The following is a 23,574-nucleotide window of genomic DNA, read 5'->3' as shown; positions in this document are numbered from 1 at the left end:
AGGTGGTTGGAAAGGTGGGAGTGGACGAAGGGAATGGTACAGTCCCTGCGTCTCTGGGAGGCTTGGAGCCTAAGGGAAGGGAAACTCAACTTAGATTTCTTTATCTCTTGGAGGTGCTGGGCCTCCGACATTGCCCAGCTACAGTCCAAGAAGCTCTTATCCGGCTACGTCATGACTTTTGGGCCTCAGCGCAGGTCCTGCAGATCTGAAAGTTCTTCTCTAATTGCTCAGTCAAGTCCCACAAGGAAACTCCCGGCCCATTTCCCAGGAGAACAATCTCTTCCTCCTTCCCACTCCCCATCTCAGTGCCTTTAGCTAGACTAAAGTACAAGCCCAAGAGGCATTTCTCATTCCTTCAACAAATATTTTTATATATTTATTTATTACCTAGTAAGGGTATTCTAGTCAGGGAGATCAACAACAGACATACAAACAAATAAATCCGTAAGATAATAGGTGCTACAAACAGGGATACGCGGGCCGGGCACAGTGGCTCACGCCTGTAATCCCAGCGCTTTGGGAGGCCCAGGAGGGCGGATCATCTGAGGTCAGGAGTTCGAGACAAGCCTGACCAACATGCTGAAACCCCCATCTCCACTAAAAATACAAAATTAGCCGGATGTGGTGGCGCGTGCCTGTAATCTCAGCTACTCGAGAGGCTAAGGCAGTGGAATCGCTTGAACCCGGGAGGTGGAAGTTGCAGTGAGCCGAGATCGTGTCATGGCACTCCAGCCTCTGCAACAAGAGCGCAACTGTCTCAAAAAAAAAAAAAAGGGAAACGCTAGAATTATAATTCTATAAAAATAGGACATTTATAATTCTATAAAAGTAGGGCATTTATTCTTAAACTTTATTTTAGAAACTTTGGCCAAAAATTGACCGGGAGCAGTGATTCGCACATGTAATCCCCTCACTTGGGGAGACTGAGGCAGGGATATCACCTGAGGTCAGGAGTTTCAGACCACCCTGGCCAACGTGGTGAAACCCCATCTCTACTGAAAAAAAAAAAAAAAAAGCCAGTTGTGGTGGCGCCCGCCTGTAATCCCAGCTATTCAGGAGGCTGAGGGAGGAGAATTGCTTGAACCCGGGAGGCAGAGGTTGCATTGAGCCAAGATCGTGCCACTGCACTCTCACCTGGGAAACAGAGCAAGACTTTGTCTCAAAAAAAAAAAGGAAGAAAAAGAAAATGCACTCTGGGACCAGAAGCGAAAGCTCATGCCTGTAATCCCAGCACTTTGGAAGGCCAAGGCGGAAGTATTCCTTGAATCCAAGAGTTTGAAGCCAGTCTGAGCAACATAGTGAGACACCTCTCTCTAATAAAACAATAATAAAGGCCTGGAGTGGTGGCTCACGCCTGTAATCCCAGCACTTTGGGAGGCAGAGGCGGGCAGATCACCTGAGGTCAGGAGTTTGAGACCAGCATGACCAACATGGTGAAACCCCGTCTCTATTAAAAATACAAAAAAAAATTAACCAGGCGTGGTGGCACGTGTCTGTATTCCCAGCTACTCGGGAGGCTGAGGCAGGAGAATCATCTGAACCCAGGAGGCAGATGTTGCAATGAGCCGAGATCTTGCCACTGCACTCCAACCTGGACGACAGAGCAAGACTACATCTCAAAAAAATATATGTATATGTATTTATATATAATATATATAATTATATATATTATATATATTTATATATTTAAATACACACACATATACATTCAGATATATCTTTTTTTTTTTTGAGACGGAGTCTCGCTCTGTCGCCCAGTCTGGAGTGCAGTGGCGCAATCTCGGCTCACTGCAAGCTCCGCCTCCCGGGTTTACGCCATTCTCCTGCCTCAGCCTCCCGAGTAGCTGGGACTACAGGCGCCCGCCATCTCGCCCGCTAGTTTTTTGTATTTTTTAGTAGAGACGGGGTTTCACCGTGTTAGCCAGGATGGTCTCGATCTCCTGACCTCGTGATCCACCCGTCTCGGCCTCCCAAAGTGCTGGGATTACAGGCTTGAGCCACCACGCCCGGCCACATTCAGATATATCTTTTTAACGAAGTTTTAGGCCGGGCGCAGTGACTCACGCCTGTAATCCCAGCACTTTGGGAAGCCGAGGCGGGTGGATCACCTGAGGTCAGGAGTTCAAGACCAACCTGGCCAACATGGAGAAACCCCGTCTCTACTAAAAATACAAAACTTAGCCGGGCGTGGTGGCACGCACCTGTAGTCCCAGCTACTTGGGAGGCTGAGGCAAGGGAATCTCTTGAACCCACGAGGTGGAGGTTGCAGTGAGCTGAGATCGCACCACTGTACTCCACCCTGGGTGACAGAGTGAGATTCTGTCTTTAAAAAAAGGAGTTTTAAACAATAAACATTAATATTTTCTGAGTCTTATATAGTATTATCATTAAGACATGAAATTGAGGAAAAAAGGAATGATTTATAGGATTGAGAGTCCCTAAAGTGTTGAACTCTTTTTTTTTTTTTTTTTTTTTTTTTTGAGACGGAGTCTCGCTCTGTCGCCCAGGCTGGAGTGCAGTGGCCGGATCTCAGCTCACTGCAAGCTCCGCCTCCCGGGTTCACGCCATTCTCCTGCCTCAGCCTCCCGAGTAGCTGGGACTACAGGCGCCCGCCACCTCGCCCGGCTAGTTTTTTTGTATTTTTTAGTAGAGACGGGGTTTCACCGTGTTAGTCAGGATGGTCTCGATCTCCTGACCTCGTGATCCGCCCGTCTCGGCCTCCCAAAGTGCTGGGATTACAGGCTTGAGCCACCGCGCCCGGCCTGAACTCTTATATATTGAAACTATGTGATGACATTTTCATATAAACCATCTCTTTAAAAGACAGCACAGCCTTTTCTTCGTATTGGAGACAATGTAATCACCAAAACTTGCTTTTATCCCCATGAAATAAAAGATTGTGATTTTTCTAGACTTTACTGAGGAGTTATTATTATTATGTTTTTTTTTTTTGAAAAGAGGTTCAACAAAGTGTCTCTCTGTCTCTATTTTTTTAGACAGGGTCTCACTCTGTCATTCAGGCTGAAGTGCAGTGGTATGATCATGACTACAGTGATCCTCTACCTCCCGGGCTCAGGTGATCCTCCTGTCTCAGCCTCTGGAGTAACTGGGACTACAGACGCGTGCCTCCATGCCCACCTAAGTTTTGTATTTTTAGTAGAGACTGGGTTTCACCGTGTTGGCCAGGATGGTCTCCATCTCTTGGCCTCGTGATCTGCCTGCCTCAGTCTCCCAGCACCCAAAGTGCTGGGATTACAGGCGTGAGCCACCGTGCCCGGCCTTTTTTTTTTTTTTTTTTTGAAACAGAGTTTTTACCTTTGTCGCCCAGGCTGGAATGCAATGGCATGATCTCGGCTCACTGCAGTTTCCACCTTGCGGGTTGGGGTGATGCTTCTGCCTCAGCCTCCCTAGTAGCTGGGAGTACAGGTGCCCACAACCATGCCCAGCTAATTTTTGTATTTTTAGTAGAGACGGGGTGTCACCATATTGGCCAGGCTGTTCTCAAACTTCTGACTTCTGACTTCAGGTGATCCAACTTCCTTGGCCTCCCAAAGTGCTGGGATTACACGCGTGAGCCACCATGCCCGGCCGGTTCTTTTCTTAACTGTTGGACTCGGTCAAAGTTCTGAAGATAGTTTCAAACCTCCCTGCTCTCAGGATGGACAAGGAAACCTATCAAGTTTTCTCCTTTGAAATGACCCCCATTGCATTTGATTCCTAAAATGAGTAATAGTAATGACACCTAATTTACAATGAGAGATGAGCTTTCTGTATTCTCCAATGCAGAAATTACAGCATAGCAAGCATTCAAACGTTCTTAGGAGACAGGATAAAAAGACTGAAGTTTCAGCCTAGGCAACATGGTGAAACCCCATCTCTACAAAAAAGTACAAAAAATTGGCCAAACATAGTGGTGCACAACTGTAGTTTCAGCTGCTTGGGAGGCTGAGGTGGGAGGATCACCTGAACCCATGAAGTGGAGGCTGCAGTGAGCCGTGATCACACTACTGCACTACAGCCTGAACAACAGAAGTGAGACCTGTCTCAAAAAAAAAAAAAAAAAGACTGAAGAACTCTTCATGCTTTTCTTCCCTGTCTGTAACTTACATGCATTTTTGACCTAGACCTTCAGAGGTGAGCTCCCTTAGTGAGCGGTTCATCAAATATAAGTGTTCACAGATTAAAGAAGTTGTTGGCCGGGCGCGGTGGCTCACGCCTGTAATCCCAGCACTATGGGAGGTCGAGCTGGGGGATCACCTGACATCGGGAGTTCGCAGACCAGCCTGACCAACATGGAGAAACCCCATCTCTACTAAAAATTAGCCGGGCGTGGTGGTGCATGCCTGTAATCCCAGCTACTCGCGAGACTGAGGCAGGAGAATCCCTTGAACCCGGGAGGCGGAGGTTGCGGTGAGCCGAGATTGCGCCATTGTACTCCAGCCTGGGAAACAAGAGCGAAATTCCGTCTCAAAAAAAAGAAAAGAAAAGAAAAGAAATACTGATGTTTGTGGTGGTCAAAATTAGAATAGAGATTCCCTCTGGGAAGGGAGGAGTGGGGATCCGTAGAGAAGGGACATGTAAGAACCTTGAGCGAGGGAAATGTCCTATATGTTTTTAAAGAGTTGTGATTTGTGCGGGTGTATGTATTTGTCAAAACTCATAAAATTATAGACAATATTTATGTGCCCTCAAACAGCTGAAATACCGATATTTTTCAAAAGTTTTACATATCGATGCCAGAGCTCTTCCCTGGACCGTTTAAATCAGAACCTCCGAAACCGGGGGTTGTGCGTGGGTACATTCAAAGGCTCCGCAGGCGATTGTAAAAGTGCAGCCGGGGAGGAGACGCGCTGCTGGGGGAGCAAGTCTCTCACCCTTTCAGGTGCCCTAGGCTCTGGCACGGCTCCATCACTTTCCTTCTGGTTCAAATTCTTCCATCCGTTTCTAGGCAGGTCGGTCTGCGTTGGGCTGTAAGTAGCTCGGGACTCTCTATCTGGGCGTTGGCAGGACGCCGGGGGCCAGGAGGGACAGACTGCTGAGCCTGGATTCCATAGTCACTGCCCTGGGGTGCCACCCCGCCGGCTTGCCCTACAGGGCCGCCCGGCGAGCGCAGATACGATCCCGCAACTGGTCTGAGGGACAGGAATGCCCTAGGTGCCCATCCATGCCTCGATCCATGACCCCGGCCTCCTGGGGGCACAGTGGTCATGGGGAGAACTGAGCTGCCGAATGGCCGGCCGACCTCGTGGCGCAACGGTAGCGCGTCTGACTCCAGATCAGAAGGTTGCGTGTTCAAATCACGTCGGGGTCAACGAATGCTTTTCTTCTACTTTTATTAACTCCCGTTAATTTAAACTACGGTCGAGCTTCAGCGTTCAGGTCATTGAAGAATCAATATCCTCTTGGGTCCTGAATGGAAGGGGTTTCTGGCACGAAGTTCCGAGGCCGCCCCGTTTGGGCAGCCCAACCTTCTCGCGGGCGTTTTTGCGATGGATCCGGATACCGTAATTCTGGGCGGATAACGCGGCTCCTCAGGACAGGAGCAGTTCTAGACTTCTCAGCAGAGGGAGGAGGTTCGGACGATCACGCCTGAGAGAAGTCGGTCTTTGGTCTGTGAGTCCTCTTTCCAGTGCTGAGCTGGTTCCTTCAAAATGTGCAGCCTTCACGACAGAGGCGAACCCTACTTGCGGGAAGTTCAGGTCGCAGAGATGTGAGATGCGGAGGGCTGTCCGTAAGCCGAAATCAGGCCGAAGACGAGGTGGCCGAGTGGTTAAGGCGATGGACTGCTAATCCATTGTGCTCTGCACGCGTGGGTTCGAATCCCATCCTCGTCGGCTACGGAAGCCCTGTGGTCCGAGCTCAAGTTTTGTAACGTCAAAACTAGGATTTCTCTTGTTACTCCGAGTCACTCCGTTCAGTTTTCGTGTCTTTCCCAGCTGCATCCATCCTTTCCGCATTTTCCAATGCGGCCGACTTTTTGTGACATTTTTGTATTCGTGCTCTGCAATTGAGCTGACCTGGCCAAGGAAATAAGATCCCAGACGCCGTTCCGGCGGCGCCGTGGCTTAGTTGGTTAAAGCGCCTGTCTAGTAAACAGGAGATCCTGGGTTCGAATCCCAGCGGTGCCTTAGTAGTTCCCCACGCTTTTGCGAACATTAAACATTGCGAGGAGAGTTGCAGAGCCTCATAACTTCCAGCCTATATGGTTTACTCACATGAACATCTGTCTTCTCTCGGTGCATCTGCGACACGCTGTTGGGATTTTTGCTCTTCGTGCACATTGCAGTTGAGCCTCGACCTGCAACTACCCCAGTCGCATCATCTGTACTTGCCAGCACTGTGACTTGTCTGTTACTCGTCTAGGTGCTTAGTCAGTTTTTGTATTCTGTTTTCATTTCTGATAAAGAAGTCCTACAAATAAAGGTTTATTACGAGAGGACTGAACAATATTGTAACTAAATAACCTTATTTCAAGCCCCTTCTAGTAGCTGGCCGGTTAGCTCAGTTGGTTAGAGCGTGGTGCTAATAACGCCAAGGTCGCGGGTTCGATCCCCGTACGGGCCACATCGGAAACTTTTCAAAAGCAGGATTCCGCTGTCTGTTTTAGAGCCAAATAACATCACGGGTGAAAACCAGCGAAACATTTCCAATCCCAGAAGGGGAAGCGTTTTGTAGCGCATTCTAAAGTGGGAGTGCCTTGAGAGGAAGGGATTGAGAGAAACCAGGGTTGTTTCACGATCTTTGCTTCTACATCTTAATGGCCATAATATATGGCTCCTGAACTTACCGTGTGAATTGTAAACAAAAGGCTTTGGGACTAATTTGTCTCAAACCATGTGACACAGATCTGCAGAGTGTGGGAAATGGTCAGGAATGGAGCTGACAAGTGTTCCCAGTCTTCCTTCAGAGGTAAGATGTCCGTCCAATCCACCCAGCCCCTGCCTATTCATCAGGACCTGAGAAGACATTTTCTTCCCCTTCTCTTCTAGAGCACCTTTTTTTATTTTACGTTTCTGTGGTTACTGGATCTCTGGGCCCCTGCGAGTGATGATCTGTGTCCTCACATTTCCCTTCAGACCAGATGCTTGAGAGCAGGAACCATATCCTTCCCCACAGAGCCTGAGACACCCCCACCCCCACCCCACTTCCAGCACCAGCCCCAAGGGAGCTGCGTGAACAACACCGACCCTCATTCCCATTGCTTTGGCTTATTAATCACTGTAACCCCACACAGACTCAGCCTCAGCCTTCGCAGCAGCAGCAGCAGCAGCACTTTAATTCCACAAAATCTCAGAAAGCCAAAACTGATGAGAACACTCCACAACAGGTGGGCTTCAAAACCAGCAACATTCTACCTGAACCCTGAGAGCAGTGAGACGCCTCCCACCTCACCCCCCTCCGCCGTGCAACCCATTCCTCCTAGCTGCACCCCGGTTCTGGCTGGGGAAGTGGTATGGTAGAGGGCCAGAGGGCAGAAGCAGAAGGCTATCCATCCGCAGGGGTGCATCCTTGCCTGCGGTGTGTTTGGCCAAGGACGGCTCAAGCTCCCACAGCCCCTGGCACCTGAGATGTGGCCACTGAAGTCAGGATAGCCACAGTGGGGGCTGGGGCTTCCTCTGTCCCTTTCTCCTGATTACATGTGGGAGTCACGTCCTCACCTTGAAGCAGACCTAAAGCCCTGTGTTCCCAGGGCTGGTGCTCTAGGTAGGGAGGAGAGTTGGGAAGAACAGGGTAGCTACAGATGGCCAACTGTATAAAAGCACAGTAACATCCCTTCCCACCAGGAAAGCCGTTACAACTTCCCCATATACACCAGCCTAAGGCCCAGCGAGTGGGCGCGGGCCAGCTGAACGTATCTGGAAGAGCCTCCAACACACAGGCCTCCCCTCAGTGGGCACTTCCCACGAGGACTCCCTGAAGAGTCCTTAAGGTCCTGCTGGGCCCTGCCCTGGCCAGGCCCGGCCTCTCCTGTCCTCCTGGTCACTTGCACAGGGCCTCCAACACCTCCAGAGTACGTCGGATATCCCGGACTTGGCGAGCCAGCCCCTGAACCGGCTGCAGAGCCCGCTCCAGCTCCTCGCAGCGCGCCAGCAGGGTGTACATGCCCTTGATGCTCATGTCCACGGCTTCACCTAAGGAGTCCACAGCGTCGCGGTAGGTCTGGATGCAGCCGACGCTCAGCGCCGTCAGCTCCTGCACCGCGCCACCTAGACCGCGAAGCAGACGGTCCACCCGGCCTCCCAGCTCCCGACTCAACCGCTCCAGATCCCGCAGCACCTCAGGGTCGATGGGGGGAATGGCTGGTGTGGGTGTGGGTGCAGGCGCTGGGCAGGGCCGCGCAGGGGCAGAAGGAGGGGGTGGAGGGGCGCCGCTCAGACGGATCTTGAGTTGCAGGTTGTTGGCGACAAAGTGGGTGAGGTCGCCGTGGCGGCTCACTGTGCCCTCGAGCTCCAGGGGACTGGAGATGGTGGCGCGGCGTCCACCGCCCGCGCCGGACTCGGCACTCCCTGAGGACCCGGCGCCACCGCACGCCTCGCTCAGCCCGTCCAGGCTGCGGCTGTCCTGAAGGCGGCTGGAGAACGAGCGGCCGGCTCTGCCGCCCGCGGCCGCCTCCTCGTCGTTGTCTTCCTCCTCCTGCTGCTCAACATCCATCCCGCCGCCTGGTCCCCCTCGACGGCAGTCCCTCCCGGAGGCGGGCTTGCCCTCGGGCGGCGCCGGGTCCTTGTGCCGGAAGGACAGGGACGGTTCGTGCTCTGCACCCGGTGCCCCACTGAGGCTCCCGGCCCCAGACGGCGTCCCTTGAGGGCCGGGCTCTTTCTCGAGAGCCTCCCGTTCCGGTCGGTGGACGACGCCGCAGCTTGACGTCTTCGGGGACGTCCTGGGGTGGCGGTTCGCGCCCCCAGCGTTCTCGGCCTCTTCCTCTCCGGACACCCGGAGGCCTGAGGGCGGCTCAGAGGACGTTCGGCCCGGTCCGCCGCCGAAGATTGCGGCCTGCTGTTCCGCTACAGCCAGAAGGTCCGTCTCGGGCCCGGGCCGCCCCCGAGACGACTCCATACTGCAGGTGGGGGCCGCAACCGAGGAATTGGTTCGCCCCGGCTCCGGAGGCGGTGGCTGCGCCTTTAAGGGGCGTTGGTAGAGGCGCGCCGATTGGCAGCGGCTGACAATGGTAAGGACAGGAAAAGCATTTTGATTGGTCGCGGCGACCAGGAAGTCCCGGAAGAAGAGCTGTTACTGCACAGCGGAACACACGTGAACGCCGGCTGGGTGGAGAGAAGGAGGTGACAGCTGCTCCCGTCGCCCCGCCCTTTCTGAAAGCTGATGGGGCAGATCTTAAAGACCAAGGTCCTCAAATTTCTGAGTCCCGCAGGGTGGGGCTTAGATTTTTTCTGCCTGCAATTGAACACCCCCACAGTGATTGCTTAGCAAAAACACCAAGTGGGGAGACCACTTGGGGTTCCTAGAGAGGTTCTTAGGATGGAAATGACATATCCTGCTTGGACCATCGGGGTTGAACCTACTTGACTAAGGAAGGAGGAAACCAGAAGTCCAGCATGAGCATGAATGCTTTGCTCTATCTTTCTTGGTTAACAGACCTAACCATTGAACTGCTCAGAACGACCCATTGTGGTCAAGGCAGCAGCCTCTGGGCTTTCTTATGCTTTTGCCATTCTTGTTCTGTGTCTCTTGCCCCTTTCACATTGAAGGGTCTCGCCCCTTAAAGGATGGCGTGTGATTTTGCCACGAGGTAAAATATTCAACAAATGAAATGATCACAAATTTTGATATGTGCTATACAGGAAGTAAAGTGTTATGATTGAGAATATAACTGAGTAGGCACTAGTTTAGATAAGAGGTCAGGAAAAGACCTCTTCGGTGGGACTTTAACTAAAAAGAACCAAAAAGACCCAGCCACCCTCCAGGCAGAGGGAAGAAAACTTGAGCTACCTCTCAGAGACAAAGAAGTCTTGACGTATTCAAGAAAGTGAGGTGAGAGGGCAGGAGACATTGGGACTAAAACAAAATCCGCAAGGTAAGGGGAAGGATTTCCAGCTAAGGAGCTGAACAGGCAGCAGGGGCCACGTCATGCAGGGGGCCTTGTAGTTCCTGGTGGGGAATGGAGATTTCCTCTAAATGCAATGGTGCAGCAGACATTGGAAAGGTTGTAAATTGCAACACATAGCCAAAGCCCAGAGACATCAGTATTTTTACTTATTTATTTATTTATTTGTTTGTTTAGAGACGGAGTCTCACTCTGTCACCCAGGCTGCAGTGCAGTGGCGCGATCTCGGCTCACTGCAACCTCTGCCTCCTGGGTTCAAGCGATTCTCCTACCTCAGCCTACCAGGTAGCTGGGATTGCAAGCACCCACTACCACGCCCAACTAATTTTTGTATTTTTAGTAGAGACGGAGTTTCACCATGTTGGCCAGGCTGGTCTTAAACTCCTGACCTCAAGTGATCCACCCGCCTCGGCCTCCCAAAGCGCTAGGATGACAGGCGTAAGCCACCGTACCCGACCAGACATCCGTATTTAATAAAAACAGTTTGCTAAGTCTCCTTAGCTGACAAAGGATGTGGTTGTTTTTTCCATTTGGATAGAGAGATGTCTTGAGGCAGTGTCATGCCAACATTCAGAAGTGCAACTCCCCAGAACTTCCCAGCACTACTATCCCCAGGTGCCTGCCAGGGTCCTAGCCAGTCAACCCTAATGATAGTAGCTCACAGTTTCACTACGCCTGAGGAGTCCACAATTGTCAGCTGTCTGTATCTTATAGTCACCTGCAGCTTGACAAAACCCGTCATTCCTTTGCTCTAAAAAAAAAAAAAAACCTGAAAAGCTCATACTTTGGGCTGGGTAGGTAGATAGTCTTTAGAAGATGGGAGGCCTTCCCTTGAGAATGGGAAGCTGAGCACAGGAAGAGAGTGATGTGATGGGATTCATGTTTAGGGATTATAGGCTGTTGTAGAAAATGTTTGCAAGGGAGACGGTAGACCAGTGAGGAGGTGGTTCCGAGTACCAGGTGATAGTAGCTCAGTCTAGCAGGATGTGGATGGATGCATTCTAGATGTATCTTGAAGTTGTTTTTTGTTTTTTGTTTTTTATTTTTGAGACGGAGTCTTGCTCTCTTGTCCAGGCTGGAGTGCAGTGGCACAATCTTGGCTCACTGCAACCTCCACCTCCCAGGTTCAAGCATTCTCCTGCCTCAGCCTCCTGAGTAGCTGGGATTACAGGCACGTGCCACCATGCCCAGCTAATTTTGTATTTTTAGTAGAGGCCGGGTTTCACCATGTTGGCCAGGCTGTTCTCGAACTCCTGACCTCATGATCCGCCCCCCTTGGCCTCCCAAAGTGCTAGGATTACAGGCGTGAGCCTGTATCTTGCAGTTTTTAGCGGACAAATGGGCTACCCACCCTCTGTCTGTGTAGGGGAAGCTCCTCACTCTCCAACTCTCCATTCCCTGACTTGTTGGTGCAATGACAGCCAGGGACAGCCACGTGACCCAAACCTGGCCAATTAGAGTACTTCATCCTTCTGACTGCAGATTGGCTCAGGGAAGAGCACATGACCCAAGGTATGACCAGTAAAAATCCTCCACAGTGTTGTTTGTTTGTTTCTAGCTTTGTGGACAGTGTGAGACGCCTTTCTGTTCTCTTGAGAACTCAAGCTGGGTATCAGCTTTTCCATCTTTCATGTCCAGGAGATAACTGTCTGTAGAAGGAAAGAATGAGGCTGATAAGGAAGAGAACCAGAGACGAAAGATGAAGAGGTATGAATTCTGAGAGCGTTTGAAATCCTGTGCCAGCCTGAAGATAGCCCCACCTTTATCCTTCCTGTGATTTGGTTCCTTGCCCCACCCCTATCACACCACCTCCCCGGCAAAACCTTGTTTCTTCCTACGGTGACTTCTGTCTCAGTAAATGACAACTCCATCTTCCCAGTGACTAAGACCAAAAACCCTGGAGTTGTGCTTGACTCCTCTTTTTGTCATAATCTATGGCCAATCCTTTAGGAAATCTTGTTGGTTCTGCTCGAAAATATATCCAGAATCTGACCACTTCTCATCCTTACCATTGTTTCTGCCCTGGTCCAAACCACCATCATTTTTGGCCTGGATAAATGAAGTTGCTTCCCAAATGGCCTCACTTCTTCTACCCTCACCTCTCTACAGTCTATTCTCAATAGAGAACCAGAATGATCCTTTAAAAATGTAAATTAGCGGCCAGGCGCGGTGGCTCGCCTGTAATCCCAGTACATTGGGAGGCCGAGGCGGGCAGATCACGAGGTCAGGAGATTGAGACCATCCTGGCGAACACGGTGAAACCCCGTCTCTACTAAAAATACAAAAAAAATTAGCCGGGCGTGGTGGCGGCGCCTGTAGTCCCAGCTTCTCGGGAGGCTGAGGCAGGAGAATGGTGTGAACCCGGGAGGCGGCGGAGCTTGCAGTGAGCGGAGATCGCGCCACTGCACTCCAGCCTGAGAAACAGAGCAAGACTCTGTCTCAAAAAAAAAAAAAAAAAAAGTAAATTAGCGGCCAGGCGCGGTGGCTCACGCCTGTAATCCCGATACTTTGGGAGGCCGAGGTGGGTGGATCACGAGGTCAGGATATCGAGACCATCCTGGCCAACATGGTGAAACCCCGTCTCTACTAAAAATACAAAAACATTAGCCGGGTGTGGTGGCAGGCGCCTGTAATCCCAACTACTCTGAAGGCCGAGGCAGGAAAATCACTTGAACCCGGGAGGCGGAGGTTGCAGTGAGCCAAGATTGTGCCACTGCACTCCAACCTGGCAACAGAAGGAGACTCCATCTCAAAAAAGAAAAAGAAAAAATTAGCCAGACATGGTGTTGCACACCTGGAGTCCCAGCTGCTATGGAGGCTGAGGTGGGAGGATTGCTTGAACCCAGAAGGTTGAATATGTAGTGAGCTATCATTGGACTATTGCACTCCAATCTGGGCAACAGGGTGAGACCCTATTTAAAAAAAGGAATTAACTGATTAGGTTAAAAGAGTTATGCTCCTCCTGGAGCTAGGGATGGGTCAGTTCCTTCCAAATTCAAACAGTTGCAACATAATGGGGAAGGCAGGAGGGGCTGTCAGGAGGCTACCACAGTGTCCACTACAGTAGGGTTCAGTGAAGTATGGCCCAAGGGCCAAATCCAGCTCAACACCTGTTGTTATATGGCCGTGAGCTAAGAAAGTTTTTATGTTTTTATTTGGTTGTTTGAGACTGAGTTTCAAGTTTTGCTCTTGTTGCCCAGGCTGGAATGCAGTGGCACAATCTCAGCTTACTACAACCTCTGCCTCCTGGGTTCAAACAATGCTCCTGCCTCAGCCTCCCAAGTAGCTGGAATTACAGGCATGTGCCACTACGCCTGACTAATTTTGTATTTTTAGTAGAGACGGGAGTTTCACCATATTGGTCAGGCTGATCTTGAACTCCTGATATCAGGTGATCCGTCCGCCTCAGACTCCCAAAGTGCTGGGATTACAGGCATGAGCTACCCTGCCCGGCTGTTTTTATATTTTTAAATGGTTGAAAGTAATCTAAAGAATATGAAAGTTGGCTGTGCACGGTGGCTCACGCCTATAATCCCAGCACTTTGGGAAACCTAGGCGGTCGGATCACTTGAGGCCAATAGTTTGAGATCAGCCTGGTCAACGTGGCAAAAACCCTGACTCTACAAAAAGTACAAAAATTAGCCAAGAGGCCGGGCGCGGTGGCTCAAGCCTGTAATCCCAGCACTTTGGGAGGCCGAGACGGGCGGATCACGAGGTCAGGAGATCGAGACCATCCTGGCTAACAGGGTGAAACCCCGTCTCTACTAAAAAAATACAAAAAACTAGCCGGGCGAGGTGGCGGGCGCCTGTAGTCCCAGCTACTCGGGAGACTGAGGCAGGAGAATGGCATAAACCCGGGAGGTAGAGCTTGCAGTGAGCCGAGATCCGGCCACTGCACTCTAGCCTGGGCGGCAGAGCGAGACTCCGTCTCAAAAAAAAAAAAAAAAAAATTAGCCAAGAATCCGGGCGTGGTGGCTCACACTTTGGAATCCCAGCACTTTGGAGGACGAGGCAGGCGGATCACCTGAGGTTAAGAGTGCCAGACCAGCCTGACCAACGTGGTGAAACCCTGTCTCTACTAAAAATACAAAAATTAGACGGGCCTATTGGTGGGCGCCTGTAATCCCAGCTACTTGGGAGGCTGAGGCAGGAGAATCGCTTGAACCAGGGAGGCGGAGGTTGCAGTGAGCCACGTTTGCAGTGAGCCAAGTTCGCTCCATTGTACTCCAGCCTGGGCGATAGAGTGAGACTTCATCTCAAAAAAAAAAAAAAAAAAAAATCAGGCGGGCGTGGTGATGTGTACCCGTAATCCCAGCTACTCAGGAAGCTGAAGCATGAGACTTTCTTGAACCCGGGAGGCAGAGGTTGAAGTGAGCTGAGATCGCACCACTACACTCCAGCCTGGGCGACAGAATGAGACGCTGTCTCAAAAAAGAAAAAAAAAATGTCAAGGTCTATACATTTTTATTGGAACACAGTCATGTTCATTCACTTATGTATTGTCTTTTTTTGTGTGTGGTTTTTTTTTGTTGTTGTTGTTTTTGAGATGCAGTCTTGCTCTGTCGCCCTGGCTGGAGTGCGGTGGCGCCATCTCAGCTCACTGCAACCTCCGCTCCCGAGATCAAGCAATTCTCTGCCTTAGCCTCCCAAGTAGCTGGGACTACAGGCATGTGCCACCACACCCGGCTAATTTTTGTATCTTTAGTACAGAAGGGATTTCACCTTGTTGGCCAGGCTGCTCTCAAACTCCTGACTTCAGGTGATCTGCCCGCCTCAGCCTCCCAAAGTGCTAGCATTACAGGCGTCAGCCACAGTGCCTGGCCTCCAACAGCATTTTATTTTATTTATTATTATTATTTTTTGAGATAGAGTCTCACTCTATTACCCAGGCTGGAGTAAAGTGGCACCATCTGGGCTCACTGAAACCTCCGCCTCCGGGGTTCACACCCTTCTCCTGCCTCAGCCTCCCCAGTAGCTGGGACTACAGGCACACGCCACTGTGCCGGGCTAATTATTTGTATTTTTAGTAGAGACGGGGTTTCACCGTGTTAGCCAGGATGGTCTCGATCTCCTCGTGATCCGCCTCGCCCCGCCTGGCCCGCCTCAGTCTCCCAAAGTGCTGGGATTACAGGCCTGAGCCACTGCACCCGGCCCCCAACAGCATTTTAAAATAGAGTTTTTAGAAAGTAAAAATTTATATGTACGGGCCAGGCACGGTGGCTCACACCTGTAATCCCAACACTTTGGGAGGCCAAGGCCGCGGATCACCTAAGGTCAGGAGTTAGAGACCATTCTGGCCAACATGGTGAAACCCCGCCTCTACAAAAATGTAAAAATTAGCTGGGTGTGGTGGCGCATGTCTGTAAACCTAGCTATTTGGGAGGCTAAGGCAGGAGAATCGCTTGAACCCGGGAGGCGGAGGTTGCAGTGAACAGAGATCGTGCCATTGCACTCCAGCTTGGGCGACAAGAGTGAGACTCCATCTCAAAGCAAACAAACAAAACTAAATAATACAAATATCTATGTATATTAATGCAGTTGGGAACAGCCCATGTTATAGGTAAGAAATGACTATTATTTCCATCTTAAAGACTCACAAAAGGCCAGGAGCGGTGGCTGGCCAGGTATGGTGGCTCACGCCTGTAATCCCAGCACTGTGGGAGGTCGAAGCAGGTGGATCACTTGAGGTCAGGAGTTCGAGGCCAGTCTGGCTAACATGGTGAAACCCCGTCTCTACTAGAATCGCTTCAACCCAGGAGGCGGAGGTTGTAGAGAGCCAAGACAGCACCACCGCACCCCAGCCTGGGTGACAGAGTGAGACTCTGTCTCAAAAAAAAAAAAAAGACTCACAAAAATACGAAAATTAAATAACTTGGCCGGGCGCGGTGGCTCAAGCCTGTAATCCCAGCACTTTGGGAGGCCGAGACGGGCGGATCACGAGGTCAGCAGATCGAGACCATCCTGGCTAACACAGTGAAACCCCGTCACTACTAAAAAATACAAAAAACTAGCCAGGCGAGGTGGCGGGCACCTGTAGTCCCGGCTACTCGGGAGGCTGAGGCAGGAGAATGGCGTAAACCCGGGAGGCAGAGCTTACAGTGAGCTGAGATCCAGCCACTGCACTCCAGCCTGGGTGACAGAGCGAGACTCTGTCTCAAAAAAAAAAAAAAAAAAAAAATAAATAACTTGGCCAAGGTCACGTGGCTAATAAGCAATGGAGAAGGAATTCAAAGTGAAGCATGCTGACTCAAAGTGAAAGCTCGATCGATCACAGGTCTCACCCCTCCATAGCCCACAGTAGGGTGGGGGGCAGATTACCCACCTCCAATGTTGCCAGTGCCCACATCACTCCACAGAAGTAGAGAGAAGTTACCTGCTGACCTATCGGGGAAGAAGCAAGGCTGGAGATCATTTCTGCTTTCTTTATTTGGCATCATTCATTCCGTGGGAAGGTAAGGTGATCACCAAGTCCCAAAAATGAACAAATGCCCCAGTCAGTGGGCTCAGCATTTAGAAGAATGTCAGCTAGGACAGTTTTCTCCCCATGCCCCAGGGCACCAGCCCTTGCATTGTCTGTACGGCTTGTTGAGTGGGATTGGGGTGGAATACAGGTTTTATGTGGCATGTAGAATTATGTCATGGTTTTACATTACATTTGGGGATGGCTCTTGCTCTGGATACTTGGAATGTTCATGTGTGAGGAGATGATGTCTTTGTTTCTTTGTTTTCTTTTCTTTTTCTTTTTCCTTTCTTTTTTCTTTCTTTTTTTGAGACGGAGTTTCCCTCTTGTTGCCCAGACTGGAGTGCAACAATCTTGCTTCATTGCAACCTCCAGCCCCTGGGTTCAAGAGATTCTCCTGCCTCAGCCTCCCAAGTAGCTGGGTTTATATGTGCCCGCCACCACACCCTGCTAATTTTTTTTTTTTTTGTATTTTTAGTACAGATGGAGTTTCACCATATTGACCAGGCTGGTCTCGAACCCCAGATGCCAGGTGATCCACCCGCCTCGGCCTCCCAAAGTGCTGGGATGACAGGCATGAGTTGCTGCACCCGGCCGAGGTCAGAGCTTTAGTGATGGAAGTGGAAGAGCAGTTAGAGAGAAGCATGGATTGGTGGGGAAGGACCAGAACTCTTAGGGCAGGGCTTTGGAACCCCTCAGAACCACCTGGGGAATTAAAAACTACATGGATGCTCCAGCCTCAACCCAGACCAACGAAATCTGAATTTCTTCGGGCAAGGCCTGGGAGTCCTTCCTTCCTTCCTTCCTTCCTTCCTTCCCTCCCTCCCTCCCTCCCTCCTTCCTTCCTTCCTTTCTTCCCTTTCTTTCTTTCTTTCTTTTTTTCTTCTTTCTTTTTGGTTGAGACAGAGTCTCGTTCTGTTACCCAGGCTGGAACGCAGTGGCTCTATCTTGGCTCACTGCAAGCTGTGCCTCCCAGGTTCACGCCATTCTCCTGCCTCGGCCTCCTGAGTAACTGGGACTACAGGCACCTGCCACCGTACCTGGCTAATTTTTTTTTTTTTTTTTTTTTTTGGTAGAGATGGGATTTCACCGTGTTAGCCAGAATGGTCTTGATCTCCTGACCTCGTGATCCGCCCACCTCGGCCTCCCAAAGTGCTGGGATTACAGGCGTGAGCCACCGCGCCCAGCCCCCTATTTTCTTTTTTTTTCTTTTCTTTTTTTTTTTTGAGATGGAGTCTAGCTCTGTTGCCCAGGCTGGAGTGCAGTGGCGCGATCTCGGCTCACTGCAAGCTCCGCCTCCCGGGTTTACGCCATTCTCCTGCCTCAGCCTCCTGAGTAGCTGGGACTACAGGCGCCCGCCATCTCGCCCGGCTAGTTTTTTGTATTTTTCAGTAGAGATGGGGTTTCACCGTATAGACCAGGATGGTCTCGATCTCCTGACCTCGTGATCCACCCGTCTCGGCCTCCCAAAGTGCTGGGATTACAGGCTTGAGCCACCGCACCCGGCCTCTATTTTCTTTTTAAGTCCTTCAGATGCTTCTAATGTGCAGCCATTGTTGAAAACCCCAGAAGATAAGACCTTGCCAGCCATTGGAAGGAGTTTAGATTTTATTGTAAATACACTGAAAAACCAAAGGAGGGTTTTGAACAGAGGAATGATATGCTCTGACTTCGACTGTCGGGGGAATGGACTCTAGGAAGCAGGAACAGAAGAAGCAGAGAGAATAGTTAGGAGGTTGTTATCATCACCCAAGCCAGAAAGGATGGTGCCTAAACCAGCATGAGAGTGATTGGGTTTGTGTGTAATAAAAGTGGGCCTCTCCATGGATTTGGTTGGCAATAGGAAGAGCTGGAAGACCTGGGGAGGTAAGGAAGTAAAAAGAGAGAAACCAGAAATGATCTCTAGGTTTTTGACCCAAGTAACTGGGTGCTAAATGATAGGGCTGTTGACTGAGATGGGGAAGTTACAACTTTTTTGATTGGGTGGGCAGTGAGTTAAGAATACTATTTTAGGCCAGGCATGGTGGCTCCCACCTGTAATCCCTGTACTTTGGGAGGCCAAGGTGGGTGGATCACCTGGGCATGGTGGCGTGTGTTGAGGGAAGAGAATCATTTGAACCCGGGAGGCAGAGGTTGCAGTGAGCCAAGATCATGCCACAGCACTCTAGCCTGGGCAACCGAGCAGAACTCTGTCTAAAAAAAAAAAAAAAAAAAAAAAATTCTATTTTAGGCATGTTCACTTTGAGAAGCCTATTAGATTGCCAAGAATGTGTCAGTCTCAAGCTTGATAGGGACTTCAAGGTGAGAAATATAAATGTGGGCATCATATTTAAAACCATGGGCTGGGCCGGGCACAGTGGTTCATGCCTGTAATTCCAGCACTTTGAGAGGCTGAGGCAGGTGGATCACCTGAGATTAGGAGTTCAAGATCACCCTGGCCAACATGGTGAAACCCTGTATCTACTGAAAATATGAAAATTAGCTGGGTACAGTGGCACGCTCCTGTAATCCCAGCTACTTGGGAGGCTGAGGCAGGAGAATTGCTTGAACCCGGGAGGCGGAGGTTGCAGTGAGCTGAGATTGTGCCAGTGCACTCCAGCTTGGGTGACAGAGCAAGACTCTGTCTCAAAAATAAAATAAAATAAAATAAAAATAAAACCATGGGTTTGGTACAGTGGCTCAGGCCTATAATCACAGCACTTTGGGAGGCCAAAGTGGAAGGATCATTTGAGCCCAGGAGTTCAAGACCAGCCTTGGCAACATAACAAGATCCCATCTCTATAAGAGAAAAAAAAATTACGTGAGTGTGGTGGTGTGCACCTGTGATTCCAGCTGCTCCAGAGGCTGAGGCAGAAGGATTGCTGGAGCCCAGAAATTCAAGGCTGCAGTGAGCTGTGATCACACCACTGCACTGCAGTCTGGGTGACAGAGTGAGACCCTGTCTCAAAAAAAAAAAAAAAAAGAAAGTTCAGGCCAAAGATTTAATATTTGATACCCAGATTCATGTGTTCCTGGATACCAAAAGCAAAGTTTCCAGTATCTGAGAAGTTAAGAAAAAATAATTAATACTCCCATATATTTTTACCTTTCCCCAGGATTTCTTCTGCCTTGGCCCCTGGAACTGTGCAGTCAACAGCAATCTCTTCATTTCTCCTGAAGACAAAAGACCTGACAGTGCATCTAGTTTAGGAAAACACAGGGGTCTGGCTTGTGAGTTGCTCCAACGCCTTGGCTGCCCATGTCAGTCTGTCTTCACTCTTCTCCACACAGATATTGAGTCAGAGCTTACAGATATAAAGTTGGCCTGAGCCAAACTGCCTGGCCTATTTTTTTTTTTTTATGCTATATGTTTGTATGGTGATGAGAATTATCCAGCAAAAAAAAAAAAAAGGATTATATATATATATATGGATATATGTGTGTGTATATATGTGTGTGTGTGTATATACATATACATATATGTGTGTGTGTGTGTGTGTGTATATACTATATATATATATATAGTAGAAAAGCCAAAGGGGACCATTACTGGAATGAAGTTGAATAGCAAGAGGCCTGGGTTCAGAGTATATCCCTGACAGGACCACTTGAGGAGGAAGGGGAAAGACTGATAATAGGTGAACAGAGGTAACTTGGGGGAATTGGTGATTGGACTGTGCAAGAACCCCGTTTGGTTCTGCTGTTTCTCAGAGAAGAGGGGGGATCATGAGTGTAGGAGCTGTGGGGAGCTTTGGTGTTTTGGGGAGTAGAAAAGCCAATCTATTGGGGATGCTTTGTAGTGTTAGAGTAGGTAGTTAGACATGAGGGCAGGAAAGAGGGCCTCCAGGTATGTTGGGCATTTGTCAAGTCATGGTCGAGCGATTAGAAATCTGTCCCTCTTACATAACGGGCAGGACAAGAGAAGAACCCCAGAGCTGTTTGGTTCTCATTGAGTGAAGGACAGGCGGGCATACAACTAACTATCCGTCTGAGATAATAAATGGCCATCGCTGGCGCCAGGAATGAGAGGAGTCTTGCAATAGAGAAAACACCTGGAGTTAGCAAGCCATCACCCCTATGTTTTAAGCATGTGCAGTAAGGTTTTAAGCATGTGCAGTGAAAAGGCAAAATGGTTGGATTTGATCAGCATCTAACCTTCCTGTGGGGGCGCTGGACCAGAAAGAGAGAATTGACCCTAAAGAGCATGCGCTGGACTTCGGCAAACACACTGCGCATGCGTTCCCTCCCAAATGCCGGCAGGCCACTGCGCCTGCGACAATTAAGCCACAGCCTGCTCAGAGGAAGAACAAAAGGAGACAGAGCGTGCCGGAAAAGGTAGAGGGTATAAAAACTCTAAAGAAAAGGAAGGGGCACTTGATTTTTTCAAGTCGCCAGCCTGGTCCTCTTCTAAGTGTACTGTCTTTTGTAATAAACTATCACTTTGCTCAAAATCAGTTCTCCCTTCTTCCTTAAACCTTGCCTTTGGCCGGATGTGGTGGCTCACGGCTGTAATCCCAACACTTTGGGAGGCCGAGGAGGGGCGGATCACGAGGTCAGGATTTCGAGACCAGCGTGACCAACATGGTGAAACCCAGTCTCTACTAAAGATACAAAAATCAGCCGGGCGTGGTGGCACATGCCTGTAATCCCAGCTACTCGGGAGGCTGAAGCAGGAGGATCGCTTGAACTCAAGAGACGGAGGTTGCAGTGAGCCGAGATCGCGCTATTGCACTCCAGCCTGGGCAACGGAGCAAGACTCCGTCTTGAGAAAAAACAAAATCCTTGCTTTTATCTCGTTTGAATTATTGCCATCGAGAAGACAGAGGAGTGAGGTTGCTGCAGAGTTGCCATTCCGGAGTTTCCCGGATAGCTGCAGACTTACAGGTAACAGTAGGAGTAGGAGTCAGCGTTATGGTTGTGGGAAAATGGGTGTCCTTCATTATGGCCTGCGGGAGTGTAAACTGTCCACCACTTAGAAGGGCATTTTTGGTGATATCTATAGACCGTTTACCTGCGTGTACCCAGCATTGCCATGTCTTTCTCTAGATACTTGTACTCACCATTGCCATGTCTTTCTTTAGATGTCCCCTAGAGGACAACAAGAGACCATCACAAAGGTGCACAGGAGGCACTCAGAAGACACTGGCCACAGTGCAAAGCACTGGAAATAATCTGCATGTCCATCCAGTAGAAGGGCTTTAAAAAAAAAACCTAGGGATATCCATATTAAAAATTATAGACTGGGCACAGGCCGGGCGCGGTGGCTCAAGCCTGTAATCCCAGCACTTTGGGAGGCCGAGGCGGGCGGATCACAAGGTCAGGAGATCGAGACCATCCTGGCTAACACGGTGAAACCCCGTCTCTACTAAAAAAAAAAAAAAATACAAAAAACTAGCCGGGGCGAGGTGGCGGGCACCTGTAGTCCCAGCTATTCGGGAGGCTGAGGCAGGAGAATGGCGTGAACCCAGGAGGCGGAGCTTGCAGTGAGCTGAGATCTGGCCAGTGCACTCCAGCTTGGGTGACAGAGCGAGACTCCGTCTCAAAAAAAAAAAAAAAAAAAAAAAAAATTATAGGCTGGGCACAGTGGCTCACGCCTGTAATCCCCACACTTGGGAAACGGAGACAGGCGAATCACGAGGTCAGGAAATCAAGACCATCCTGGCTAACGTGGTGAAACCCATCTCTACTAAAAATACAAAATTAGCTGGGCATCGTGGCACATGCCTATAATCCCAGCTACTCGGGAGGCTGAGGCACGAGAATCGCTTGAACTCGGGAGGTGGAAGTTGCAATGAGCTGAGATTGGGCCACTGCACTCCAGCGTGACAGAGCAAAACTCCGTCTCAAAAAATAAAAAATAAATAAGCACTCTGCCCATTTCTTTCTCCCTAGAGATAGCCAGTTCCAAGTCTTTTCACTGTTTTATTTTGGTTTGCTTTGGGTATTTACTTTTTTTTTTTTTCTTGAGGCGGAGTCTCACTCTGTCGCCAGGCTGGAGTGCAGTGGTGTGATCTCAGCTCACTACAACCTCTGCCTCCCAGGTTCAAGAGTTTCTCCTGCCTCAGCCTCCCTAGTAGCTAGGACTACAGGCACCCACCACCACGCCCAGCTAATCTTTGTATTTTTAGTAGAGACAGGATGTGACCATGTTGGCCAGGATGGTCTCGATCTCTTGACCTCGTGATCCACCTACCTTGGCCTCCTAAAGTGCTGGGATTGCAGGCGTGGCCTACCATGCTTGGTCTACCATACATTTTTTTTTTTCCTTTTTTTTCTTTTCTTTTATTTTGAGACGGAGTCTCACTCTGTTGCCCAGGCTGGAGTGCAGTGGCTGGATCTCAGCTCACTGCAAGCTCCGCCTCCCGGGCTTACGCCATTCTCCTGCCTCAGCCTCCCCAGTAGCTGGGACTACAGGCACCCGCCACCTCGCCCGGCTAGTTTTTTGTATTTTTTAATAGAGACGGGGTTTCACCGTGTTAGCCAGGATGGTCTCGATCTCCTGACCTAGTGATCCACCCGTGTCGGCCTCCCAAAGTGCTGGGATTACAGGCTTGAGCCACCGCGCCCGGCCTACCATACTTTTTTAAATCACATACTTCTGTTGCTGCTTCCTAAGTTTTCAGTTTTCAGTTTTAGGCATGATCTGTTTTTTTCCTGCTATAAAATTCAAGGAATTCACTCTTCCACCCTACTGCCACCATAATTTTGGTTAGATTTATTCATTTGACAGTAGTTACTGAGTATCCTCTACATCCCAGACACTGTTCTAGAGGCTTGGTGTAAAGCAATGAATTAAAAAAAAAATGAAAGTAAAAAAATAAATCCGGCCGGGCGCAGTGGCTCACGCCTGTAATCCCAGCACTTTGGGAGGCGGAGGTGGGCAGATAGCTTGAGGTGGGAGTTCGAGACCAGCCTGGCCAACATGGTGAAACCCTGACCCAGTCTCCACTAAAAATACAAAAATTAGCCGGGAGTGGTGGCACATGTCTATAATCCCAACCAGTCAGGATGCTGAGGCAGGAGAATCACTTGAGCCTGGGAGGCAGAGGCTGCAATGAGCTGAGATCACACCACT

The 23,574-nt window shown here is 49.9% G+C and overlaps 1 protein-coding gene, 1 long non-coding RNA gene and 4 other non-coding genes across 6 annotated transcripts; 5 read left to right on the top strand and 1 right to left on the bottom strand.

Annotated features, from left to right (window-relative positions):
• The first annotated feature begins 5,239 nt into the window (after nt 1–5,239).
• On the top strand, nt 5,240–5,311 carry TRNAW-CCA. The gene has a single exon. It is a non-coding gene; the product is annotated as a tRNA-Trp (tRNA).
• Nucleotides 5,312–5,752: 441 nt separating this feature from the next.
• On the top strand, nt 5,753–5,834 carry TRNAS-GCU. The gene has a single exon. It is a non-coding gene; the product is annotated as a tRNA-Ser (tRNA).
• A 220-nt stretch (nt 5,835–6,054) lies between these two features.
• Nucleotides 6,055–6,128, top strand: TRNAT-AGU. The gene has a single exon. It is a non-coding gene; the product is annotated as a tRNA-Thr (tRNA).
• Nucleotides 6,129–6,490: 362 nt separating this feature from the next.
• On the top strand, nt 6,491–6,564 carry TRNAI-AAU. Its single transcript has one exon. It is a non-coding gene; the product is annotated as a tRNA-Ile (tRNA).
• A 684-nt stretch (nt 6,565–7,248) lies between these two features.
• On the bottom strand, nt 7,249–9,177 carry BORCS6 (BLOC-1 related complex subunit 6). Its single transcript, XM_033184639.1, has one exon. It carries the CDS (start codon nt 9,052–9,054, stop codon nt 7,981–7,983), a length of 1,074 nt encoding a protein of 357 aa, XP_033040530.1. The 5' UTR covers nt 9,055–9,177; the 3' UTR covers nt 7,249–7,980.
• Nucleotides 9,178–11,284: 2,107 nt separating this feature from the next.
• Nucleotides 11,285–20,953, top strand: LOC117067733. Its single transcript, XR_004430840.1, has 2 exons — nt 11,285–11,767; nt 19,616–20,953. It is a non-coding gene; the product is annotated as an uncharacterized LOC117067733 (long non-coding RNA).
• Nucleotides 20,954–23,574: the final 2,621 nt, after the last annotated feature.

Source organism: Trachypithecus francoisi, unplaced genomic scaffold (genome assembly GCF_009764315.1).
Source record: "Trachypithecus francoisi isolate TF-2019V2 unplaced genomic scaffold, Tfra_2.0 Lachesis_group20, whole genome shotgun sequence".
In the NCBI taxonomy this organism is placed as follows: Eukaryota; Metazoa; Chordata; class Mammalia; order Primates; family Cercopithecidae; genus Trachypithecus; species Trachypithecus francoisi.
This window is presented reverse-complemented; position numbering and strand designations above follow the sequence as displayed.